Source organism: Trematomus bernacchii, unplaced genomic scaffold, assembly GCF_902827165.1.
Source record: "Trematomus bernacchii unplaced genomic scaffold, fTreBer1.1, whole genome shotgun sequence".
NCBI classification, from domain to species: Eukaryota; Metazoa; Chordata; class Actinopteri; order Perciformes; family Nototheniidae; genus Trematomus; species Trematomus bernacchii.
This window is the reverse complement of record NW_022987727.1, coordinates 1085180-1106980: the sequence shown is the minus strand read 5'-3', so window position 1 is coordinate 1106980 and position 21801 is coordinate 1085180. Positions and strand designations below refer to the sequence as shown.

Genomic DNA, 21801 nt, shown 5'->3' with positions numbered 1-21801 from the left:
TTTAGAGAAGTCAACAGCATGTTATTATTATTATTCTTAATGCAAAGAACATTTCCTTTTAAAGAAATAAAAAATATATATAACAAACAGTGTTACAATACCTCTCAGTTTGTCACACTGTCAACGGGTCTCATATAGGAACTACCGTTCAAACACCTTAGCTGAATGTCAGAGGCACATGAGAAAATATGTTTCTGTTTAGTTTAGCTGCATTTAACTTGATGTTCTTTTCCCTCGAAGTATGACGTCATTCCTTTAATTTATTGAAATTAATGGGGATGTTTGCTCTTCTGTTTCAAGAGGCTTCTGCGTCCCTTTACAACACCTTCAGGCCATGGAGAAACCTGTCCAACCGCATCCCCCCCGATACCATCAAGATTCATATCAAGCGTGGCTTGACTAGTTTGTTTTTTGGAAGAAAACACTGTTTTGAATTGTATGTGGATTGTATACGGGCGTGCAGCGTGGTGTCTATGTGTGCGAATGATGAAGATGATGTAAAATTGCGCACGATGCATCTTTGTAATTATGCACTGTTGAAGCATAAAGGAAAGACGTCAAGTCTTTGCAGGCATTCACTGGAATTTATAGAGCTGTAAATTGAAGACCACACAATAGGGCCGGATAGTGACTCATCACAGTTATTATAACACGCATGCACATGAACTGTAATAATGATTAACAGCAGATTTTACAGCACCGATCCCTGACAAAAAGCCTTATTTACATGTCTATGGGCAGGGTGTTTATTTCAATTGTTAAATAATCATATTAAAACATGTCGTTATCAGATCTAACTGATATTCTTTGTGTAAATTATAGAGGGGACTAAAACATTAAACTACTACAGTACACGAAAAGGTTAAGCAGTTTTCAGACTCATAAAATGCTTAGACAAAAACCTACTCAAGGTTAAGGAACCTGATCAACAATACTGTTTTTAAAATAACCTTAATTTCTCTCAGCCTGAAACAAAGTCAAACTAATGCACATAGATCGTCCGAAGCAGTTGCAAAATGCCTGAAATGTGAGGATATCCATGCACTCTTGACCTCCTAACCACCCTCCAAGCCCAAAAGGCTCACCCCTCCTCATCATTTCTCACCCTTAACCAACCCCAGCGTGGGGTGCAGGGTCAAAGTTCACTGTCTGGGGGGGGTTTCCCCTTTCAGGCTCAGCCTCGATAACAAGAGCCAAGGCAGTTTTGACAGTGACAGAATATTTAACACATGCACACACGCACATCAATAATTGTCGCACAGAGAACATACAAAAGAGCCACGTCAGCTTTGGGGAAATGCCCGTTTGCCTTTGAACTCATAAGAGGGGGTCAAAATTCTTGAGCAGAGAGAAACCTCTCTCGAGTTTTGACCTGTGTTATTTCTTCCAGGGCCCATTTACTCCAAATAGAGTTGTCTCATCAACACCGAAACAGGAACTGAATTCAAAGTAAAATCATTTATATGTTCCTAAGAGGAGGAGAAAGGGATGACACCGACACACAATCCTTCCTTTCTCTAATTCTTCCCCCTCTCCTCTCTGTCTGTCGGAGCAGAAGGGTGGGATGTCTGTCTGCTCAGCGCCAGGGGCTCTGACAACGATACGGTTCAGGTCAGAGAGACGCTGTGAAAGAGAGAAACGCAAAGAACCAGAAAAAAAAGGTGAGAAGGCAAGATGGAGAGATGTGAAAATAAAGATGCATAAACAAAAAGACGGAGAAATGTCAGAGAGGGACTGTTGTGATACTGGAGCCTGAAGGCCTCGCTGAATGCAGGGTGTGGCGGATCTCTGCCCAGGGTGAGTGGATATCATAGTTGCAAGGTTTGACATGTTGCTTTATTCACAATTTCTCTCTCAATTTGCCGTTGACAAGTAGCAGAGATGAATTCCAGGTTGCAACAGACCATCAAAGCTCTATTATTGTAACTCCACACATTTCTTTGGACTGTACACATGTTCAATGTAGCAAAAGACTGTGTGTATTCACAATGTAGAAAATGGCAGCGTACCACATTTCTGAAATGTTCGACCAAGGACACTGGTGGTTTGACCTCACGCATGGCGGGGGCACGTTGCACAACCAAGAGCTGAGCTAGAAATGACTCAGGTGTGGAATAACAGTGACAAACTTCGGAAGCTTTCACGCCGTAAAACAAACCCTGACGTCACTAGGAGGTGACGTGGAGTCTCATGTGAAAGGTAGTTGAATCATCCCATTTGCGCAAAAGAGACGAAATGGTGAATGAAAGGAGAGGATGAATAGCAGTAGCTAGGTGCAAATTATAAATAGCTGTACTTTTTTCTTTTTTGTCACAGAGGAGGAGGAATGGGTAGGCACTAGGACCTGCACTGAGCACACAGGAGGGAGGGAGCAGCTTTGGGACTCCTGTTACTAAACTTTTAGAACAATTCATTTCCCAAAGAGTGTGGGAGGCAGACAGACAGAAGTGGATGGCCCGAGACCTCGATTCAAAGCTTTAAAAGCAGGAGCGGGATTTAGAGATTGGGATAATTCTGCTCTTGGCCTGGAGAGAGTGAGGTGGAATATAAAATAGTTCATCTGAAAGTTTTCACTCACTGGAGAGAGCAGAGAAGGAGCGTTAACAGGCTGGTGAGTTTGAACTTGTTCTTACACACATTTATTTAAACAAGGAGTTAATGTGTTGAGAGTGTGTACATGTAAAGATGGGGGGGATCAATAGACATAAGGGAGAATCTCTCTTAGAAGTTTTTCTCATACCTGTCATCAAGTGAAAGTGGTGCGTCTGAATTAAGATTGGGCTCTGCAGCAGCCAGTCAAGTCCTCTGTTGGGGGGAGAAAATTGCTGCTGACTTCCACAAACAGCAGTAGTAAAAAAAAGTGGGTGATACATTTTTTTATTTGTGTTGGCTCGCGGGGTTCAACATTTGGACACTGTAGTTTTCCAGGTACAGATGGAGAGAGGGTATGGAAGAGGAGAGGGTGTAGAGAGAAAGAGAGAATAGGTGAGGATTAGAAAAAGGGGTTCTCCAAACTTCAATGGGAACCAGTCCTCTGTTCAGAAAACTCCTGGGACATCAGGTTACCTTCATTCTTTCCCTCCCTCTCTCCCCTTTTTTTTCTATCCGTCTGTCTCTTCCTTCCCCTCTTTTTCAATCTGTCTTTCTCTCCGCTCATATTACATAACTCTTAAAGGACATGATGAGCTCTAATGTCCGTCACAAAGTGTGTTGCTAAGCTTGTCCGTGTGCCTGGGTGGGGCCTCTTGCTGTGTGTAGCTGATCAATGTTTTACACACTCGATATCTATATAGTGTTGTTGTGTGTGTACGCGTGTGTTCTAAACACAGACCTCATGCCTGCCACTCCTACCAGGGAATTCCTTTCGGGGTTTGACAGGGGAGGAATGTCACTGAGGGCCAGCATTTACGCACACAAACAAATATCACACAACAGTCTTCACAAGTGTCCTATTGGTGCAGTCACTTGGTCAGCCCGTTATACCTGTTGTGTTGATTCAATTTGACTCTGAAAATGTACAAAAAAAGGTGTTGTTGGATGAAAAAAAGAAAAAAATACAGAAAAAGGGTGTGTGTGTACATCTGTGATTGAAAGAGAACATGTATCAAAACTTATAGCGTGGGCCAGCGAGTGAAGCGCTCCCAAGAGAAAGGTGCTCTGTCTGGTACAAATATAAATGTTCTAAATTGTTTACGAGCTTCAATTTTGCTGCCAGCGTGTGCCGGAGGGGAGCGGAGAGCGTTTTCATCACCTCTCTGTTGGTTCACAGAGGAAGTGGAGGGAGAAATCTGCAGCAGCCTGGCCATATATCTTACAGGACGTCTCAAGAGATGCTGTAATTTTCTCCAAGTGGTTAGCATTTTGACTCAGGGTACAACTAAAAATAAAAAGCATATCTTTTTTTCTTTCATAGATCAGCTTTATACCCCACACAATTATGTATAAGGAGAACATTCTAGCATAAAGCCAATCAAAATGTTTCATTGTCACTGCTCCGTCATTGTTGATACAGTGACACTGACTGATAGCAAGCTGAAACAACAACAATAGAGCCATGAATGGTAAACCACACCAAATGCACATAACAATACGACTACCAGTTCATACAGGAGATCAATGACATGTACCTGGTCTCAAACAAAGCAATTTCAACAACAACAAGAAAGCTAACTTTCCGATCGGATTTTGAAGGCTAGAAAACAAGAGAGCTTTAAACCGCCAAAAAATATTATTATTAACTAACATTCAACCATCTGCTTATCCCTGGGCTTGTCATCTACAATTTGGTCTGTCTGTTTACAATGTTGCTGCTGGCTCACTTGACCATCAATCATACATAATGACGCAGCAGCTTGCGGACTTGGCATTTGTTGCTTATATATAGCTTCAGTGGCTGTTTCTCCCTCTTTGTTCAATATTCAAAGTTAAATATTAATTTAAATTAACATTATTGTAAATTGCAACATGGGTTGATATGTTACTTTGGTTAAAGATTCAAATGGAAATCTTCTATTAATTACCATATGTTTCAGACAGATGAACTCCCAATGTCATTGCTAAAAACAGCTTAAGCCATTTAAACGGTGTGTGTGTGTGTGTGTGTGTGTGTGTGTGTGTGTGTGTGTGTGTGTGTGTGTGTGTGTGTGTGTGTGTGTGTGTGTGTGGCAGATGGACAGTGCTGTTTTCCCCTGCAGACAAAGATGTCTGTGATTATTCATGACCCTCTCGGGTTTCCCTTTGAAGCTGAATTACAGCTTTCCCTATGTTAGCACATGTGTGCATGTGTGTGCGTGTGCGTGTGCGTGTGTGTGTGTGTGTGTGTGTGTGAGATAAAGGGTAACACTTTACTATGTCAGGTAAATGTCACAAAATGTACTGTATTTAATACATTAAACTAACTGAATATTTACTAGGCATGCATCTATTTAAAGCACATAATAACATAACACTTTTGTAAAAACAACAATGCACCTGTGACAGTCTTGGTGTGAAACTTGAACTTGTTGTCCAGGATGAAAATGAACTGTGTTAATTTAATAAACCAATAGAAGTATTATGAAAAACACCGGTTCAAAACAACCTATTACCTGGGTACAGGTAGCAATTATTGCATCAGTGGATGTCATTATATTTAATGTGAAGTGGATCATCATCAAATTATGGAAGGATGTAGCTATTAACTTAACTACAAATGCTCCTTTAATTCATGATTAAGACAAGCAGGGATGGTGCATACAATTTAAAAAGAGATATCATGTTTATAGCACATTTATATTAAAAATATTTTCCATACATCCTGTGATTACAGCCTGGCTGGATGTACCCTGTCAGGTAACTGGTAGACCAGACAAAAGATGTTGGACTTCATCACAACCTATACTAGGCATCTTGGGATTGTTTGTACCTTTCTGCTAAAGTTTGAACTCAAATGTTAATGACATGCACTAAAGAAAATGCATTTTCAGAGATTTATGGCATTCATTTTCTACATTGATCAATTTTAACCCTACTTGTGTCACAAATTACCTTTGGCATTCAATTTTATATATCTGAGAAATACCATTTTTAGTGTGTTGTACAGAGAAGACGACACATCATTCGATTTTAAGATGCATTTAGGATAAACTGCCATTTTGTTTGACGCTCATGAGACATGATATATCGCTATCATATCACCAGGTATGCAAATCTATTGAATAGTACTCAAATGATGACAGAAAGTAGAAGATCCACCCCCTAAAACACATAATAGATGGAGTGGTGTGAGCTGTCTAGACTGCAGTGTTGTATAGGACACCTGGGCAGGGGAGAGGCTGTGACAGCACACCTGGACTGTGGATTTAACTGTCGCTACTTATCCTCCAAACTAACCCTTAAAGTCAGACAACAAACACAAACATCATTAAAATGGTTTATATGGTCCTGCATTGTTGGTCCTTTTACCGAAAAAAACCATCCACGGCATCATAAACTTTGTATTTGTTGGCCTACTGGATTATGTGTGTCGAAGCACACAAATATTTCCCTTCATAAAAATCAAGGAATGAGTATTTGTTGCATTATTCAGCCAGTTCATTATTTCCTCAGATAATTAGTGAAAGGGTATGGACCAGGGAACATCCCATTGAATTATGGAGCAGATCACGGATACATGCATCACCTGTCACTTCAGGTCTGCACTAACAATGTGTTAGTCAAAATGGCACAAATATAATACATTGATTTACACGTATGGAGTGATGTGACATTATTTAATAATCATTTTTAATTACATTATTAATGTTGACCTAGAAAACGTGATTTATAGTACTACAATGTGCTGCACAGTTCCAGGCCAAAATTCCTGGCTACCAACACACCCCCAGCCTTAGATCGACACGAGTACAACTATTGTTGCTAAAAATGTCTGGGGCAGTTCCAGCTGGCAACAAAAACTGATTAAGGGTTTGTCACTCAGGAACATGAAGTCTGATGTCTTATCTGATCCCAAAGGCATGAGGCAGACTAGTCACAATATGCTTCTAGTCTTAGATAAAGTGGTTAGTAACCAATGGCCCCATAAAGGAAGATTGCCGTTCATATGAAAACTTATTCTCAGAAATAATTATTTACAATTCAACACAAGAAAAACAGTATATTGCATTTTTTGCCTCTCCATCCATGACTATCAGTTTAAGCCGCACCTAACTCTTAGGTAGCAGCCAGCAAAATAATACCACATTTGTTTTCAGTACCACTTCCTAGAAAATAACTAGCCAAGCAGAGGCTCATTAGGTAATATTATTTGTGTGCAAGTTGTGACTTTTCCTCTTGCTGTAAGGCGTTCTGTGCCAAAGCCACATGTCAATCTGGATACTTCAATCAAATTCATGAAAACATAACCCAAAATAAATTTGCTTTCTTAACAGACCATCTTTTCAAACTTGACAGCCAATTTTTTTTCTCCATTATCTTATGTTATCCTACTAATTTCATGATTTAAAAAAAGGACCAAACTATGAAACAATTGCTTGAACATTCAAAACAGAGCTTCTCTGTTTGGTAGAAATATGGGAGACGATAATTCACGGGTAAAAACGTAAACCCAGACCATGCTTTGGTTATCTTTTGGGTCGGTACAGCTGCAGTCTGGCACAGGTCAGTGCACAGACTGGGGTGAGAACATCTGGTGTAAAATGAACCAGCTAAAGTGTTCCATCTGAAGTCAGTGGGAGAGGTAAGAGGTCAGAGTTCAGGTTCGGGGGTTACGTCTGTGTTTGTGGAGGAAAACTAAGATCTAGAGTTCGCAGCAGGTCAGAATCCTGAACCATGTGGCACAAGAGCCGAATGGAAAATACGGAAATGTGACGTCCCCTCCAGAGTTACTTTCTGCAGTAATTCTCGTTGACGTTTCCTTTACAAACATCTTCTCAGAATGTTTTGGAGAAAATGCAATCAACAGAAATCACCGCTAACATTGTTTGACACTGGATTTGAACATAAATGTTGGTCAGGCATGAGCAGACTCTTTTGTCCCGGCACCTTTACCACATATGGACCTGGTTTTCAGCTCCTTTGCACTGTGTAAAATCAAGAATAAAAGACTTGTGTGTTTGGACTTCTCCATACATTGAAAACTGAATCAAAGACTGTTAATGCAAGCAAGCCTTTGTGTAGAAGAACTGATTTCCACAGGTGCTCCATCAAAGGGTTATGTTTGCCTGCGTCTGGCTGTTTCTATGTCTGCGCACATATGCGTGTGTGCACTGAATGTATATGCTTCCCAAAAATGACAACTAAATATGCAGACATGCCTGATCATTCCACTCTAAATGCCTCTATGACTTTCAGTTATGGCTCACGCTCCTCTCATGCATGTGCACGCAGACCAAACACACAGTAGCCGATAAATCACCAAATTACCAGGGCTGTTCTTACAGCTAAAATAACAGTGTTGTGGTCTTAATCTGTTGACTCAGTGCACGTCTTGTTTTAAATTGATTCACCGGAACCCTTTTTCATGTTTGTGTGTGTTCGTGTGTACATTTGGATTAAAGTGATGACACCCTCTCACTCTCACTTTCCTTCCCCTTTATCCCGATTAGTAGGTTGACTATAACTTGTCTGGACATGAAACTCTGCCTCGTTGCCAACAACAGAAAATAAATACTTGATCTTTTCAAATATTAAAATGAACTCCAAAGCCTCAAATAACGCACAATTAGCATTTGTTTCCAGATCCTTTGTTATGAATGTGTTTTTAGCTACTCTAATCTGTTTTTACAAATTATCAAGAGATCAGATTTACTCCAACAAAGAAGACACAAAAGAAAAAGAAACATAAACCACACCAGCATTGGAGGAATGTGGTTCGTTCATGTACCGTATGAGCAATGTGCATGTGTTGGATACACATCAAACACACACACACACAAACACGCCTTAGCCCCAAGGATACAAGTGAGGTCACGTATTATGCACTTATTCGGGTTATGCCGATTTGGGAATGCACAGCATGCAGGAGGATGATCCACTGACTAGTCTTAACAGACTGGTCACATAAACAATGGGCGGAAATTAATAACGCGTCATTATTTAGTTGTTCTAGCCAGACAGGATCCTAAGAACTACAGAGGCTTGAAGAACTTTACAAGCCGTTTTCTCAACTCTGCCTTCAAAACAATCAGTTTCATCTGTCATCAAGTTGTTTTTTGAGGATTAATTGCATGTCAAGAGGAGTTTTGGGGAGGATGACGCTGTAGGAGCCACTCTGCCACTCTATCTCTTTCACCATTACTCTGCTGACACGCTGAACATGGCATGCTGCTAACAGACAGAGGATGGGCCTGGGAGGTCCCACGCAGACAGGTGGTGGACATCAGCTAGAGGCTTAAAGAGTGGGAGGGTGGCAGAGAGGGGGGGAAGATATGGACTGAGGGAGATAGGAGGCATTGAGAGACAGAAGCAGAGAGAGAGAGATGACAGAACGATGTGCAGACCACACAGAATAGAAAATGGCCGGGTCAAGTCTACAGTGAGATGGGTGAGACTGCAATCAAAGAAACACTGGGAGTGACGAAAAGATCACATTTGTGCAATCTTCAGAACAGTCCGGACAGTCTGTGTGTTAAGGGCCATCTATATACAGTGCAGGCTTTGTTTGAATCCCCATATTCTTTTCACTACTTTTATCATTGTTTTCATGCTTCAATTCTGTACGTCTGTGTTGTCTATTCATGACCATGCATTTTTAAAAAGGTACAATGAATTACTGGAATGCTTCTCATGAACATGAAAACATGCTAATGTAATGCTGATGTCTTGTCATATTCGCATATATAAGCGCTGAGGTGTTAGTGCTAATCAGCACTAAACACAGAGTACAGCAGCTACAGCAGCTAAATAATTGGTACTTAGATTGAAAGATACTTCATAAAAGAAAACGAAAAACGAAATCGACTTGGCACTACAGGAAACAACTTTTTACTAGGATTCATCCATACAAGTCTGCAAACATTTGTATGCTGCTTTAACCAATAATGTTGAGATCGTTTAGTCTCAACCAACCAACAGACCAATACTGCTATCCACTGAGCATGGCAAAAAAACATTAACAAATCAACCAACTAAATTAGATTAATGCAAAGAGGCTGTCAGTTATGCATGATGGCTCTTTAAGGCTACATGCCAGCAAGATGTCGTCATGCGAATGAGGTCTTTACCCATGTTACTACTTCAGTATCCTGGAGTGAGATACTTAAACTCAACATGCTTCAAGAGGTGCCGTGCTGGCTGGCTGACTCTTCGCCCCCGGAGAGGCGGGCCAAAAGAAAATTGAATTAAGTTTAACAAATCAATTCCATGTTACACTCATTTAAAGTGGAAGGCTAAGCTCAATGCTAGCCTGCAGTCAGAGCACAGTGCCTCTCAAATACGATCTTCTCCTTTATGTTAAATAAAGCTCATCACCATCAACAGACACTTTGTTCTCTTTGATAATTACTCCTACCCACATTCAGATGTGAAGAATATTAATACACTTATTGGCAGGGCATACTTTCATTGAAAGAAAACCGCATATGCATATCTTTAGGTCTGACGTAACATATACGCAGTTAGCGTCTATGGGCCCACACCCATGCTCATGGCATCCAACGCGCAGCACAAATGGGGCGTAATGGAAAAACTTGGGTGTTTGATTGAGCACATCTGTCTATTAACGCCCATGTTTTACTTCAAGTTGCGTAGCAAATTTACCTGAGTGACTCATTCACAACCGCTTTGTTTAGCTGCGTTGACGACATGCACATGAAAATCTGTAAGCTGAATTTATTTGAGGGTAAAATCTGATAAAGATGCATAGATGAGTCAAATTAGACTAAAGATAAATCATTCTGACATGACTCTGATCTTTATCAGAAAGACATCTAAGATGGATTTGACTACAGTGAGATCAGAAACATGCTTGTAAAGATATACTCTCCGGGAGGATTAGTATCAACATGACTGAACCCCTGCACGGACAACATGGACGACGCTTTCAAAGCTCCACTCTGGTGGATGCCCTGAGAGTAGATAATGCAACATGAGTTACAGCCCCTCTGACACAGTTCAAGGAGAACGGAGAGTAATGTTATTTTCTGTAAATGCTATTGAGATGAAAGACACAGCAATACAAATGTTCATGTCTATTACTCCTCAACTCTTTGTAACTCCCTGAAGCCGTAATACCTCTTTTCTTCCCTGTCCTTGAACTCCTTTTTGTCTCCATTTCTGCCCCGAAACAACATTGTACTTCCTTTCTCTGATTCTTTGTATCACATGCTTCTTTATTTGCTAAATTACCAAGACATCTCATTGCCCATCTGTACTTGCCTCTCCCTATCCCTTGATGTCTCTGAACCTTGTTCTCCATCCCTCCGTCTGCCTCTCTCTCAGTTGCCAGACAGGCATTCCTGCCTCTGGTCCTCCTCCTCTCACTGCTCCGCTGTGGGATGTTAGATTCTCACCAGGAAATGGGAGTTATTACCACGGCCATGCCAAAAGATTAACCACTTGTCATGAGAAGATTGCTGAATGTCAAGGTCATAAAAACTAGGGGTCTGGAAAACATGTTAATCATTGTGTTCATCCTGCCTTCAAGGCCTGGAGGACTGGACTCCCACGTCTGTTGGTCCAGTACAGGGAGTGGGTGGGTTTACTGGGGAGGGGCCCTGTTGTTAGGAGCAAAAAGGGGGGGGGGGGATTAGAATACCTTTACCTCTTACGGCCCGTCCACACAGCGGCGTGCGTTGAAGCTTGCCGGCGGGGGGGCTGAAACTCGACCAACAACCAATCACATGAATCTCCCGCCCCGGACACACAAGCACGCGGTTTGATTGGCTAGAGCTTGTACTGGCATATGATTTCGATTGGCTGACGCTTCCGCCGAAGCTTCAAAAGTTGAACATTGCTCAACTTTTGCAGCGAGCAACCCTTTTGAAGTTACGCTTCGCTCCCACAATGCAGTTCGGCGAAACGTGACGTCACCCCATTCAAAGTGAATGGGCAGAAGCGTTGAAGCTTCAACGCACGCCGCTGTGTGGACGGGCCGTTACACAGCCACAGAGCTGGCGGTGGTCTTGCCCCATTGCCAAAAACCCTTTGCCAAGACCTTGGGTCCAAGAGCTCATTATGAGGACACATTGCACCAACATGGAACATTCATTATCTGTAAGGACCTTTTTTCAAAATAGAATTAAAGAGTGACAGCGTTTTTGTTAGAGTGTTATGGCGTATCATTATCGCAGAAACGTAACTCTTTGATTATTGTGTATTTGGTTTTTTGAGAGGGCTCTGCAGTGTTCAAATGTGTTGAACTTTGACAGTTTTAACTAAAAGATTATCGGAAATGGACAATGAAAGAAAAACAAAGGGATCTTCTGCTAGCAGTAAGGGTGGCACCATACTACAGCAAGGAGTCGTGGAGTTCCTAATGTCCTGCCAACAAACATGGAACATTCATTACCATACTATTCATTTCCAGTTTTCTTTGCATTCAGAAAGAAACAGGCTTTATTTTGACTAAATAAGTTGTAATGCTCTTCTCAATTTAAATGCATAGCATACTGAGGGCTCAACTAATCATGAACATCTCAAGAAACGCTTGTATCTGCATTGTTGTAGTTTCTGGGAATATGCTAGAAACCACATTATTAAACAAACAGGAAAAACAACAATGATATTCTTTGGTGTATAAAGACCTGCATTGTTTCAGTTTACAGTTTCTATTTGCTACTCATCTCTTCTTCCAAATGCAATTACTGGCGAATTTAGCTCTCAGCTAAAATGTTGTTTAGTTTGGACTCCTTTCACAAACAACACAAGGATTCAATCTCTCTATTATAATGAATCAACTTTCAACTTACTGTAGGACAATGTGTGACAAAAAGGGAGAGTCTGGGGTTACATTGTAGTCATGTCTCTGCTTTGTCTCAAGATTGCCAATAAAAGAAAACCTCTGGAACAAATATTGTGCCAAAAGCTGACTTAAAAAAAGGTTTTACCATATGTTGCATCATTCGTAGCTGAAGACGTGAAAAGTCAGCTGAAAATCAAATAAGAAGCCAAGAGAGATACTATATACGCCAAACTTGAAGCCTGTGGTTCATGAAACTGTGTCAGTATCTTGGACTGAAACAAGAGCCTTGCAACATCGAAGCGAAATGTAAACATAGTGTATGGTAACTTAAAAGTCAAATAGGCATGCTATTGCACTTATTGTGTCAGGTAAGTGGGACTGGTTTAGAAATTGTTAACATTCTGCTAAACTGTATTGGCACACCGTGACCTTTGCTCAATTATTTTACATCTACTTCTCCTGGACAGTGTGCATTGTTAAAAAAAAAAAGTCTAACTGCTTTCATTATTCCAGCTCCAAGACAAATCCCTTCCACGGTTAAAATCCTAAAGTCTGTTTTTTCGGCACGTTTTTATAGAAAATATTTTTCAGCTTCTGAAGCAGTAGTCAATTATTTGTAGCCAACAACACAAAAAACTAAACAAACAAGCACATAGTCTCAGGCGGCCAAGTTGGAAGACATTGAGAAGTTTTTTTTTAGAATCAGAAAATGGTTATGTAATTTCCCCAAAACAGCAGGAAGAGATAGAAAGGATCCACAAGCTATATCTCAGTGTTGAAATCGCTTATTGTTGTTAAACACAGAAACAGCCATGTATCCAGGCAGTTACCTTCGGGCTTTAAACCGTTAGAGAAAAGAAGAACAAAGGAGAAGAAAAAAGGAAGAGCCAGGATAAATGAGAGACAGCCAGACAGGAAAAGAAAGGCAGGAAACAGCAGGATGAAGGACTATGACTCGTTGCCAATCTCTGTTCATTTAAGTTTCCACTCTTGTGTTCTCCTATACTCTCAAGTTGCCTTGAACAGACACAAAAGCTTTTATTTTAACAAAGCTGATGGAGACAGACGCGTTAAATGGTGGTATATACATTAATTCCTACAGGCGCCCAGCATTATGTACCCTTTAAATCAAAACAAGAAATTAACTTTAAATGCAGACTGCTTGTCTCTAATAGCACCGCGTGTTCTTTTACGGTTTTATCGACAAATTGTTGTAAATGGTTGCTCATAAAACCTAATTCCACAGATTTCAGAGGTCTTGTTGGCAGCATGTTACTGAGCTGGAAAACATTCAGTCGATGAGTGAAGTGAAGTACGTCTGTACGACTGCCAATATCAGCCGTTGAATAAAAGGTCAGTCTTTTGAAAGCTGCTTTCTTTTTAGAGAAAGTTGGACACACATTTACCTGTGTGTAGTACACGCAAGGCATATTTTATTGCTGCACCCAGTAAACCCATCAAGATAATACAAGCTGATGTCCCATATGATGCACATATGTTCTGCTTTCTATATTATAGTGCCTGTTCAGTTCATACTACAAAAGGTTTGTACAGTCAATGTTCTTTTGTCATGCATATCTTTCATTATTTGCCATATTTGTCAAGGCACTGAGGATTCAAGTGCTTAAACAGGTTGTGTGTGCCTGTCACCCTTTTCCTGTGTCCTGAGGCCAGAGGAGCAGAGTTTACTGTTTGAAGTTTCCCTGATGAACAACAGGTGCTTTAGTCCTCACAGCAAATGTCTTTTAAATATGAGAAGATGGAACAGAACAGGGCAGAAACTGATCTTTCCATCTCTGCTTCTCACATTACAACGGTCATATGTCTAACGTCTGATATTGTTCACTGCTAGTTTTTTTCCACCAGCCTGGAATAGAAGTCAGTGCAATTAAGAAACAAAATGTGCAGAATCGTACCACTAGTGGCGCTTGTGCCTGTAACCAAAGTATTATGATTATTATGATTATGCAATTTGTCAAATGTGCCAACCTTACTTCGTTGCACAACACACATTTAGGAAGACTCAGTAATACGAGTGAGATTCGGACTTACATAAAAAGTACCAATCATGCTTCTTTGGGTTTTTTGGTTTCCTATGTAATGCTGTTGCTGCTGAGACATAAAAATAGACGGACACAATGACAGAAAGTTAATTTCACACAAGATAAAATGCTAACCGGTGTGTGAGGTTGCACAGCGGGGCATTGTTTTAAATTGTCAACAATAAAAAAGTGCAATTGAACTGAAATACTGAAATGTTTAGCGTTAATGGTCCCAACGTAATGCTTAATTGATGTCAGTTTAAATGTATCGAGGTGGTGTGTAACCTAAGCTTAATTATAAGCACTGAGTTACTACAAACCTTTTAACACATTATCGTGGAAAATACCACATGTATTTTCCAGTGTTTACCTATTCTGACTGTTTGACCTGTGCTTTTAAAAGTGTTTCCAAGAAAAGCCAGTCAGTCACACTGACAGCCTCTCAAGAACGTTTGGAGTATATCTTCATTGCACTTTTGACAGAAGCTGCATGACATCATTTTGCGTGACAAAAACTTGATTTATGACAGTATGTTGGCTGTAGTATTAATTTCACAAGGCGGTTTGTCTAAACTGTGACGAGCAGATGTCTTTCTGTAGATGACAAGTTACGATTACAACGGTGGCTCTACGAGGAAATGGAGGCTTTTCAATTACAAGTATGGCTCTGTAAAATTAAATTAAATAAATATTAGAAAAGGCATCTGATGCACATTAAAATCGTTTTTTACTTGAGTGTTTCATTTCAAGTAAGCCCTATCCAAAATTAAGACTTGTTGTTCCAAAGACTGATCCATTGAAGTCACTAATTGTTTCCAAGCATTGATTAACGAGCATTCATTATACAAATTCTTTAGAAGAAATAAACATGTCTTCAAATATTTGGATGCGGTTAAAAGTAAAAAGAGAGCAAGTTGACCTGGCAGTCATCTCTCGTGATAATTATTTCTCTTGGATGACAGCAGGAGGAACTGCACTACACAGGCTTGACGAGAGACACAGAAACACTGTTGACCTTTTTGTTTTCCTCTGCATCACCCACTCTCCGTCTCCTTTCTCACCATCTCTTCAGCTGTCAGTCTCTCTTTCTCACCCCCTCATAATCTGATGTGGTTGTCATCGTCCCGAGAGAGGTGTGTGTTTGTTTGAGAAAACCGTTGACATGTCGTTCCTGCACATCTTTTAACAAGGACATGTATCTACTGACTGGTGTTTCACACTGATAGGAAGACACCTCTGCTAAATGTAAACTAACCTCTGATTGATGGTGAGCAACGCTGTCATAAACAGCTTACTTTTGGGCCCACCTGCCTTATGGTCATTGTATCACAGTCAACACACCACACTGCAACCACATGCAGTCATTTGGCAGCTTGTAGGCCCCATGGTCTGATCAATGGAGCATCGTGAGCACTGGCACACCAAATGAAAATGTGTTATTAGCCAACTGCCTAGTCAGTACCAGTAAATATGTGGCTGGTCTCCACTGCCTTTGGGTAAGTAATGACTCTCCGTCTGATGTGTTTTCCTCTCTTGCAGCCAAATTATTGTTTTTGCAGGGCACAACCTAGCAGCTGCATAACTTAGTCCTGCTTTCCATATACTTTCATCAACTTTGGCAATCTTCTTGTGCCATGCGGTGCCTCTAAATCTCATGCCATTGTTGCATTTGAAAGTGCTGAGTGATTCAACAGTGCTGGTTTTGATTTAATAGTTTGAGGAACCAGCCTATTGTGAGAAAGGGAACCTCCTCAGAGCAGGGGATGCTGCAGTCGGCCACATGAGGCTGTTCTATGAATTCATTTCCCATAAACATCCTCCTTGATGAAAACATTATAAGCATGAATCATAAAAGGATATTCATGAACTGCTTTGTTTAAACCAGTGTTTATTAATACAGTATGATGAGTGTATGTAAATATAAACCATATTGTCTCTGAAATTGCTGTGGTATTTTTAATCAGTGTTGGAATACCTTATATAATAATAGCTATTTTCTTATTCAAAGCATATGCCATGTGTGTTTGTGTGTCTTTTGTGCCTGGATACCAAAGAGGAAAAACAGCTTACTGTTATGTGCACATCAAAAAGTTCAGGGAGCCTCACGCAGAACCCGGAGACTTCCTGTTTTATCAGTACCATATGGATTGCCTTTCCCAACACAGTTTGATATTGTATTTAGTTCCACATAAAATCTATTGCACCATTTCATCTAACATGGTATATTCAAGGAACAGTCAACACCCTGCAAATGTGGCTGAAATATAGTACTTTCATTGATGCTAGGACAACATTTCTGGAGTAGTAACCACAAAACCGTAACACAAACAAAAGCAGATCATTGATTGGAGATCATCCAAACTCTGCTCACTAAAAACCACACAAACATTTAACTGGCATGTATGGCTCTGTACTGTATGTGTGCAACATGTGTGTTGTTTTGCATACAGTGCAGGGGGCGGAGTGAAAGCCCGACAGATGCTGATTCAGTTCTGAAGTAATCCCATAAGTCAGAGGTGCTTTCTAAACTGCTCTGACCCCTGTGCTCCTTCGCTGCAGTGTTTACGCTGGCTCCACTGGTATTAAACACAAGCCACATATTTTTAACATTAGGATCCTCTGGGCTCACCCCGGGCCATGTAAATAGTGAGCTGCCCGTCAGCCGGGATCAATCAACTCACTGCCTGTTTGGAGCAACTCCATATGTGTGTGAGTGTGTAGGAGTGCACGTATATCAGTGTTTATTAAAGCCAAAAGTTATCACCAGTAGGGCAGTTTCTCAAAAGATAGCTCTTTCCATCTGCCAAGACATTTTGAGTGTTTTGCAGTTGCAATGCCAGCTGACCCTAAGGTATTCACAACTTTTATCAAGTACATTTATTTATTTGTCAAAGTATTTAATAACAAGGTATTTCTTAAATGTTATTTACACTTTTTACTGAAGTAAAAATGGATGAGCTTTATCTGCAAATGGTATTCATTATGAATAACAACCACTTTTAGAGTCACAGACCATTATACAGTATGATGGATTATTTATGGCAAATAATCTATTAAATTCTATTAAATACAACAAATGTTGCCGCATTTAATGTTGTGCCTGTGTGAGATGAGCACTTAGTTCTTACAGGTTGATAATGCACCTGCTAATGTACATTCTTAGTTTTCAGTCAAATACAAATTTCCCAGCTAGGCCTATGGGTGTGAAAAGCTAAATTAGTACCACTAAATAGAAATACTCCCAAAAATAAGAATAAGTTCCTCAAAAAGACAGTACTTGAGAAGTTAGACAAAGAGTACATCTCTACCACAGCCTTATATGTATAGAAAACTGTGGGTCAAAAAACAGAAACCAAGGACTTCAGTACTCTGTGGGAAAATACCTGAAAAGTGAAAAGTGTCTTGAAATGCTAAACCTCTCTCACGCATTGTAGTTGCTATTTGTAATGGGAACAGGACCACTGACATCTCTCAGCTGCTTGACAGTTGTCCTTGATTTCTGGTCTATGCAGTCAACACTGACCTCTTCTGGTTATTATGTGCAACACTGCAAGGATTTCAATACAATTCATTTGTCTATAAAAAGGCATGTTGGCCACAAAAAGGATTGACTAAAAACAACAATGTTTCATTTTTGAAAATATGAACATAAATCACCTAACTATTTGTAATAGCCAGCCAGGATGCTTATTCTCTCAAAACAAGGTTGTTAAATAAACATGTTGAGCTAAAATGTTACAACACCAATAAAACTTTGTGGTATTCTAACAACGTACTTCGCAAAGTGGGTTTTTACAGAATGCTGCAGATAAGTCACAAATACACACCAGTTTCAACACCCCTGAGTGACCTGCTGAGTGTTTGTGTGCAAGGGGCTGTATTCATAAACATTTCAACATCCAAGCACGCCACATGTTCATACAAACAAAATGATATGTATTACAACATTTGCATGTATGGCAAGAAATCCATTGTTTGCATTTGTGTGAGTTTATGTGCGCATGTGTTCACATAACTCATTAAAGATGCATGTTGGAGTGGTTTATGCTCAAAATACATTATGTAACATCTAATGAGGTGTCAAATGCCGCACATTCCAATGTGTGGCAAGTCTAAGCTCTAAGAGTTAAACATGGTGAACGTGTGTGTGTACTTTGCATGAGATAAGGCCAGATAATGGTAAACTGTGTATGTCTGTGAGAGCAGGGATGTCAAGGGGAGGAGATGAGAGTTTTACTTGCACTATTTTACTACTTGTTGAAACTCAACTGTATGTCAGTCTGAAAGAGGAACACTATGTCCAATGAGCTATCTTACAAAAAGTGGATAGTTCCATTTAGTTCTCTTCTGTCAGTACCAGTAACCAGTTTAATCTAATATTGACTACAACACTACATATATGAAAACCTGAGGTTCATTCCATATGTTTACTTTAACTATTTGGTCTTTATGTGTGTGTTACAGACCTGTTGTTCAGGGGTTCCAGATGGCAGGCATGAGGGGCCCGGCCTGCACTGGAGTCTGGCTTTAGAGTCCACAGGGGCTCCCACTTCAACTGGACACATTCCACAGGTACACAACACTCATCACTACAACACACAACACAATACATGTTCAAATTTGAGGACCAAATTTGTTGTGATGGTAAAATTCGTCTCAACAGTTTAATTCTCAACAATTCTCAAGTTGACCAACTCACTTCGATTTGGCAGAAAATACTCTTAAGGGAGCTTTGAAGGACTCAGAGCAGTGACAATGATTCTGCTGAGAGAGCTAATAAAAGTTAGGAAAGTAAGAGGTCTGCTCAGGTTTTAGCTAAATATGAAGTAGGAGGCATCAAAAAACACCAGCCAATAAACCACTCCAAATCAAAACCGTGCCAAAAACAGTTTAGACCCTGCAGAAATAATTTTGCATATCTTCAGACATTACCAACAAAGGGAAAAAACAAGACAACAACACACACAACAACGCAAATAAATACACATGCATTGCAAATAAATGCAAACATTGCAATAAAGATTTCAAATGTAAAACACAGCTGCTGCTGCTGCAGCAGCATAGAAAAACAGCAAGAGGAACAACAACCCCTGTAAGCATTCAGAAGCCATATGCTACATGCAATAATTCATTCATTCATGAAAAATGTTTTTTTTAAACAACAGCACAGCAGCCTTGCTCAACCGCCAACAACATTGCAGCCAATTCTTAATGGCATTACCAAGACAACACAACCAGAGCAAAAACATGTCACCAATGAATATGACAACAAACAACACAGCAGCAGGTACTTAGCTCAGGGCCCGGTAATGGTGAGTCGACATCCGGTGTTGAGTCCCCCGGCAGAGTGGTCTCAGTCCGACAGTAAACACAGGAACATTTTTTGAAGGCTGGTCAGCTATTACTCGTGGAGCAACGCCATTTTTTATGCTTAAATCAAGTTATCCGAAACGAGAAGCAGGACAGTGCTAGGCCATGAACAAACCAGCAGCAATTGATTAGTGACAGGCCATAAGGCCCGCGCTGCACACCTGCATGAATATGATTGGACGATAGGCTACTAACCTGTCTATGAATGAGCCAATCAGTGTTAAGCATTTTACAAACACCTGATGCCAATCAGCCAATTCAAGCCGACTTCCGTACGTATCATTAAGCAATGTTAAATGCCAATACGGTTTTAAGACCCCTAATATATTCCATTAAATTGTCTTAAAAAAGTTAAATGGCAAATCTTCTTGTAACCTTATATGAATTGTGTCTCCAGAAAATGTCTGATATTCTTAATTGTTTCTTGTACAATAGCCCATAGACCAAGCATGATATTTAAGCCATATTTCTGAACTTTCTTCTTCTCTTGTCGGCCTCAGGACGTTTGCCCATGAGGTCGTCATCACTGGTCCTGCTCCTCCTGATTGGCGTCCAGGCTATACAGACCATGGGAGGTGGATTGGCCCGGTGCGCCGAGGCAGCCAACCACAAAGTAGGACAGCCGACTGCAGCCAATCACAGAGCAGGACAGCAGCAGACAGCAATGGGGGACCACCTTTCTGAACACCATTCTCCACAGGAGCATCAAAGGACCAGCCATCACAGGACCAAGAGGCCCCATCGAGCAGCTTCACACACCCAGGATAGAAGCCCTGTCAATGGGCACTCTACATTGGATTCCCCCCCTGAGCCCTCCATCCCAGTGGTGGACCCAAAGCTCTTCTCCAAAAGACGTTACCGCCCCTCTCCCCGTGTTGTCTTCAGCGAGGTGGCCCCATCCCATGATGCTCTTGAAGGTGAGGGCTATGACATTGAAGGGGTGAGGGGGATGAGGGTGCGGCGCAGAGCAGGGTCGCACACCATGCACCGAGGAGAGTACTCAGTATGTGACAGCATAAATACCTGGGTGGGCAATCTCACAAAAGCCACAGATATTGCTGAGAAAGAGGTGATAGTGCTGCCCAACGTTACAATCAACAATGTGGTGAAGAAACAGTTCTTCTATATGACCACCTGCCGATCCCCCACGCACAGAGGCCCTGGGACTCCAAAAGGGGGAAAGCCAGGGATACGGGGTGGAAAACAGGGCAAATCAGGCAACTTGGGCTGTCGGGGCATCGACAGTCGCCACTGGAACTCCTACTGCACCAATACACATATATTCGTAAGCGCCCTGACCATCTACCAGGAACGGACAGCCTGGCGTTTCATTCGCATCAACGCAGCATGTGTGTGTGTTCTCAGCCGGAAGTCTTGGGCCGGATGAATGGGACACAGACTGGGGAGAACGACTGCTGACAACCAAACTATGAACCAAGCACACACATTTCTACTAAACAGCCACTGCAGCTTTATTGCCAATACTGTAATCCTCTCCCCCACCTCCATACATACAAAAACACACTTACACACACATACACACACACAAGCAGCTTTATCTATCCAACCCCTTGGCCCCTGACCCTACCTCAGTACGAGAAGTCCTGGTTGTTTTAAGTTATGAGGACTGCATGTCATATTTATGGTTTATACAGTCAAATATGAACATATATACATATGTGTATATATACAAAATGAATTAAAGCTTTTAATGTTGTTGTTGTTATCGATGTTGTGTTGTTCATGCTGTTATTTATTAAACACCTCAGTACTTGCCTGGTTTCTTGTGTCAGTTAGTAGTGTTGATGTCTTTTATCAATATTTTTTATATTAACAGTTAATGAAATTGCAATGTGAAATGTAAACGAGGTTGTCGTAGTGAGACACTCGCAGAGAGTTATCACCCAGCTCTGCTGTTCCGTCCAACTTTCAGTGGCTTTTTCAATTATTTTACTACATTGTTATAATTGTAATGACGTGCAACTTTTCTGTTTTGCTTCAGTCTCACCT

At 40.8% G+C, this 21801-nt stretch overlaps 1 protein-coding gene across 1 annotated transcript; it reads left to right on the top strand.

Moving 5' to 3' along the window:
* Positions 1–2428: 2428 nt before the first annotated feature.
* On the top strand, positions 2429–21516 carry ngfa (nerve growth factor a (beta polypeptide)). Its single transcript, XM_034144762.1, has 3 exons — positions 2429–2611; positions 18886–18993; positions 20292–21516. Exon 3 carries the CDS (start codon positions 20303–20305, stop codon positions 21176–21178), a length of 876 nt encoding a protein of 291 aa, XP_034000653.1. The 5' UTR covers positions 2429–2611; positions 18886–18993; positions 20292–20302; the 3' UTR covers positions 21179–21516.
* Positions 21517–21801: the final 285 nt, after the last annotated feature.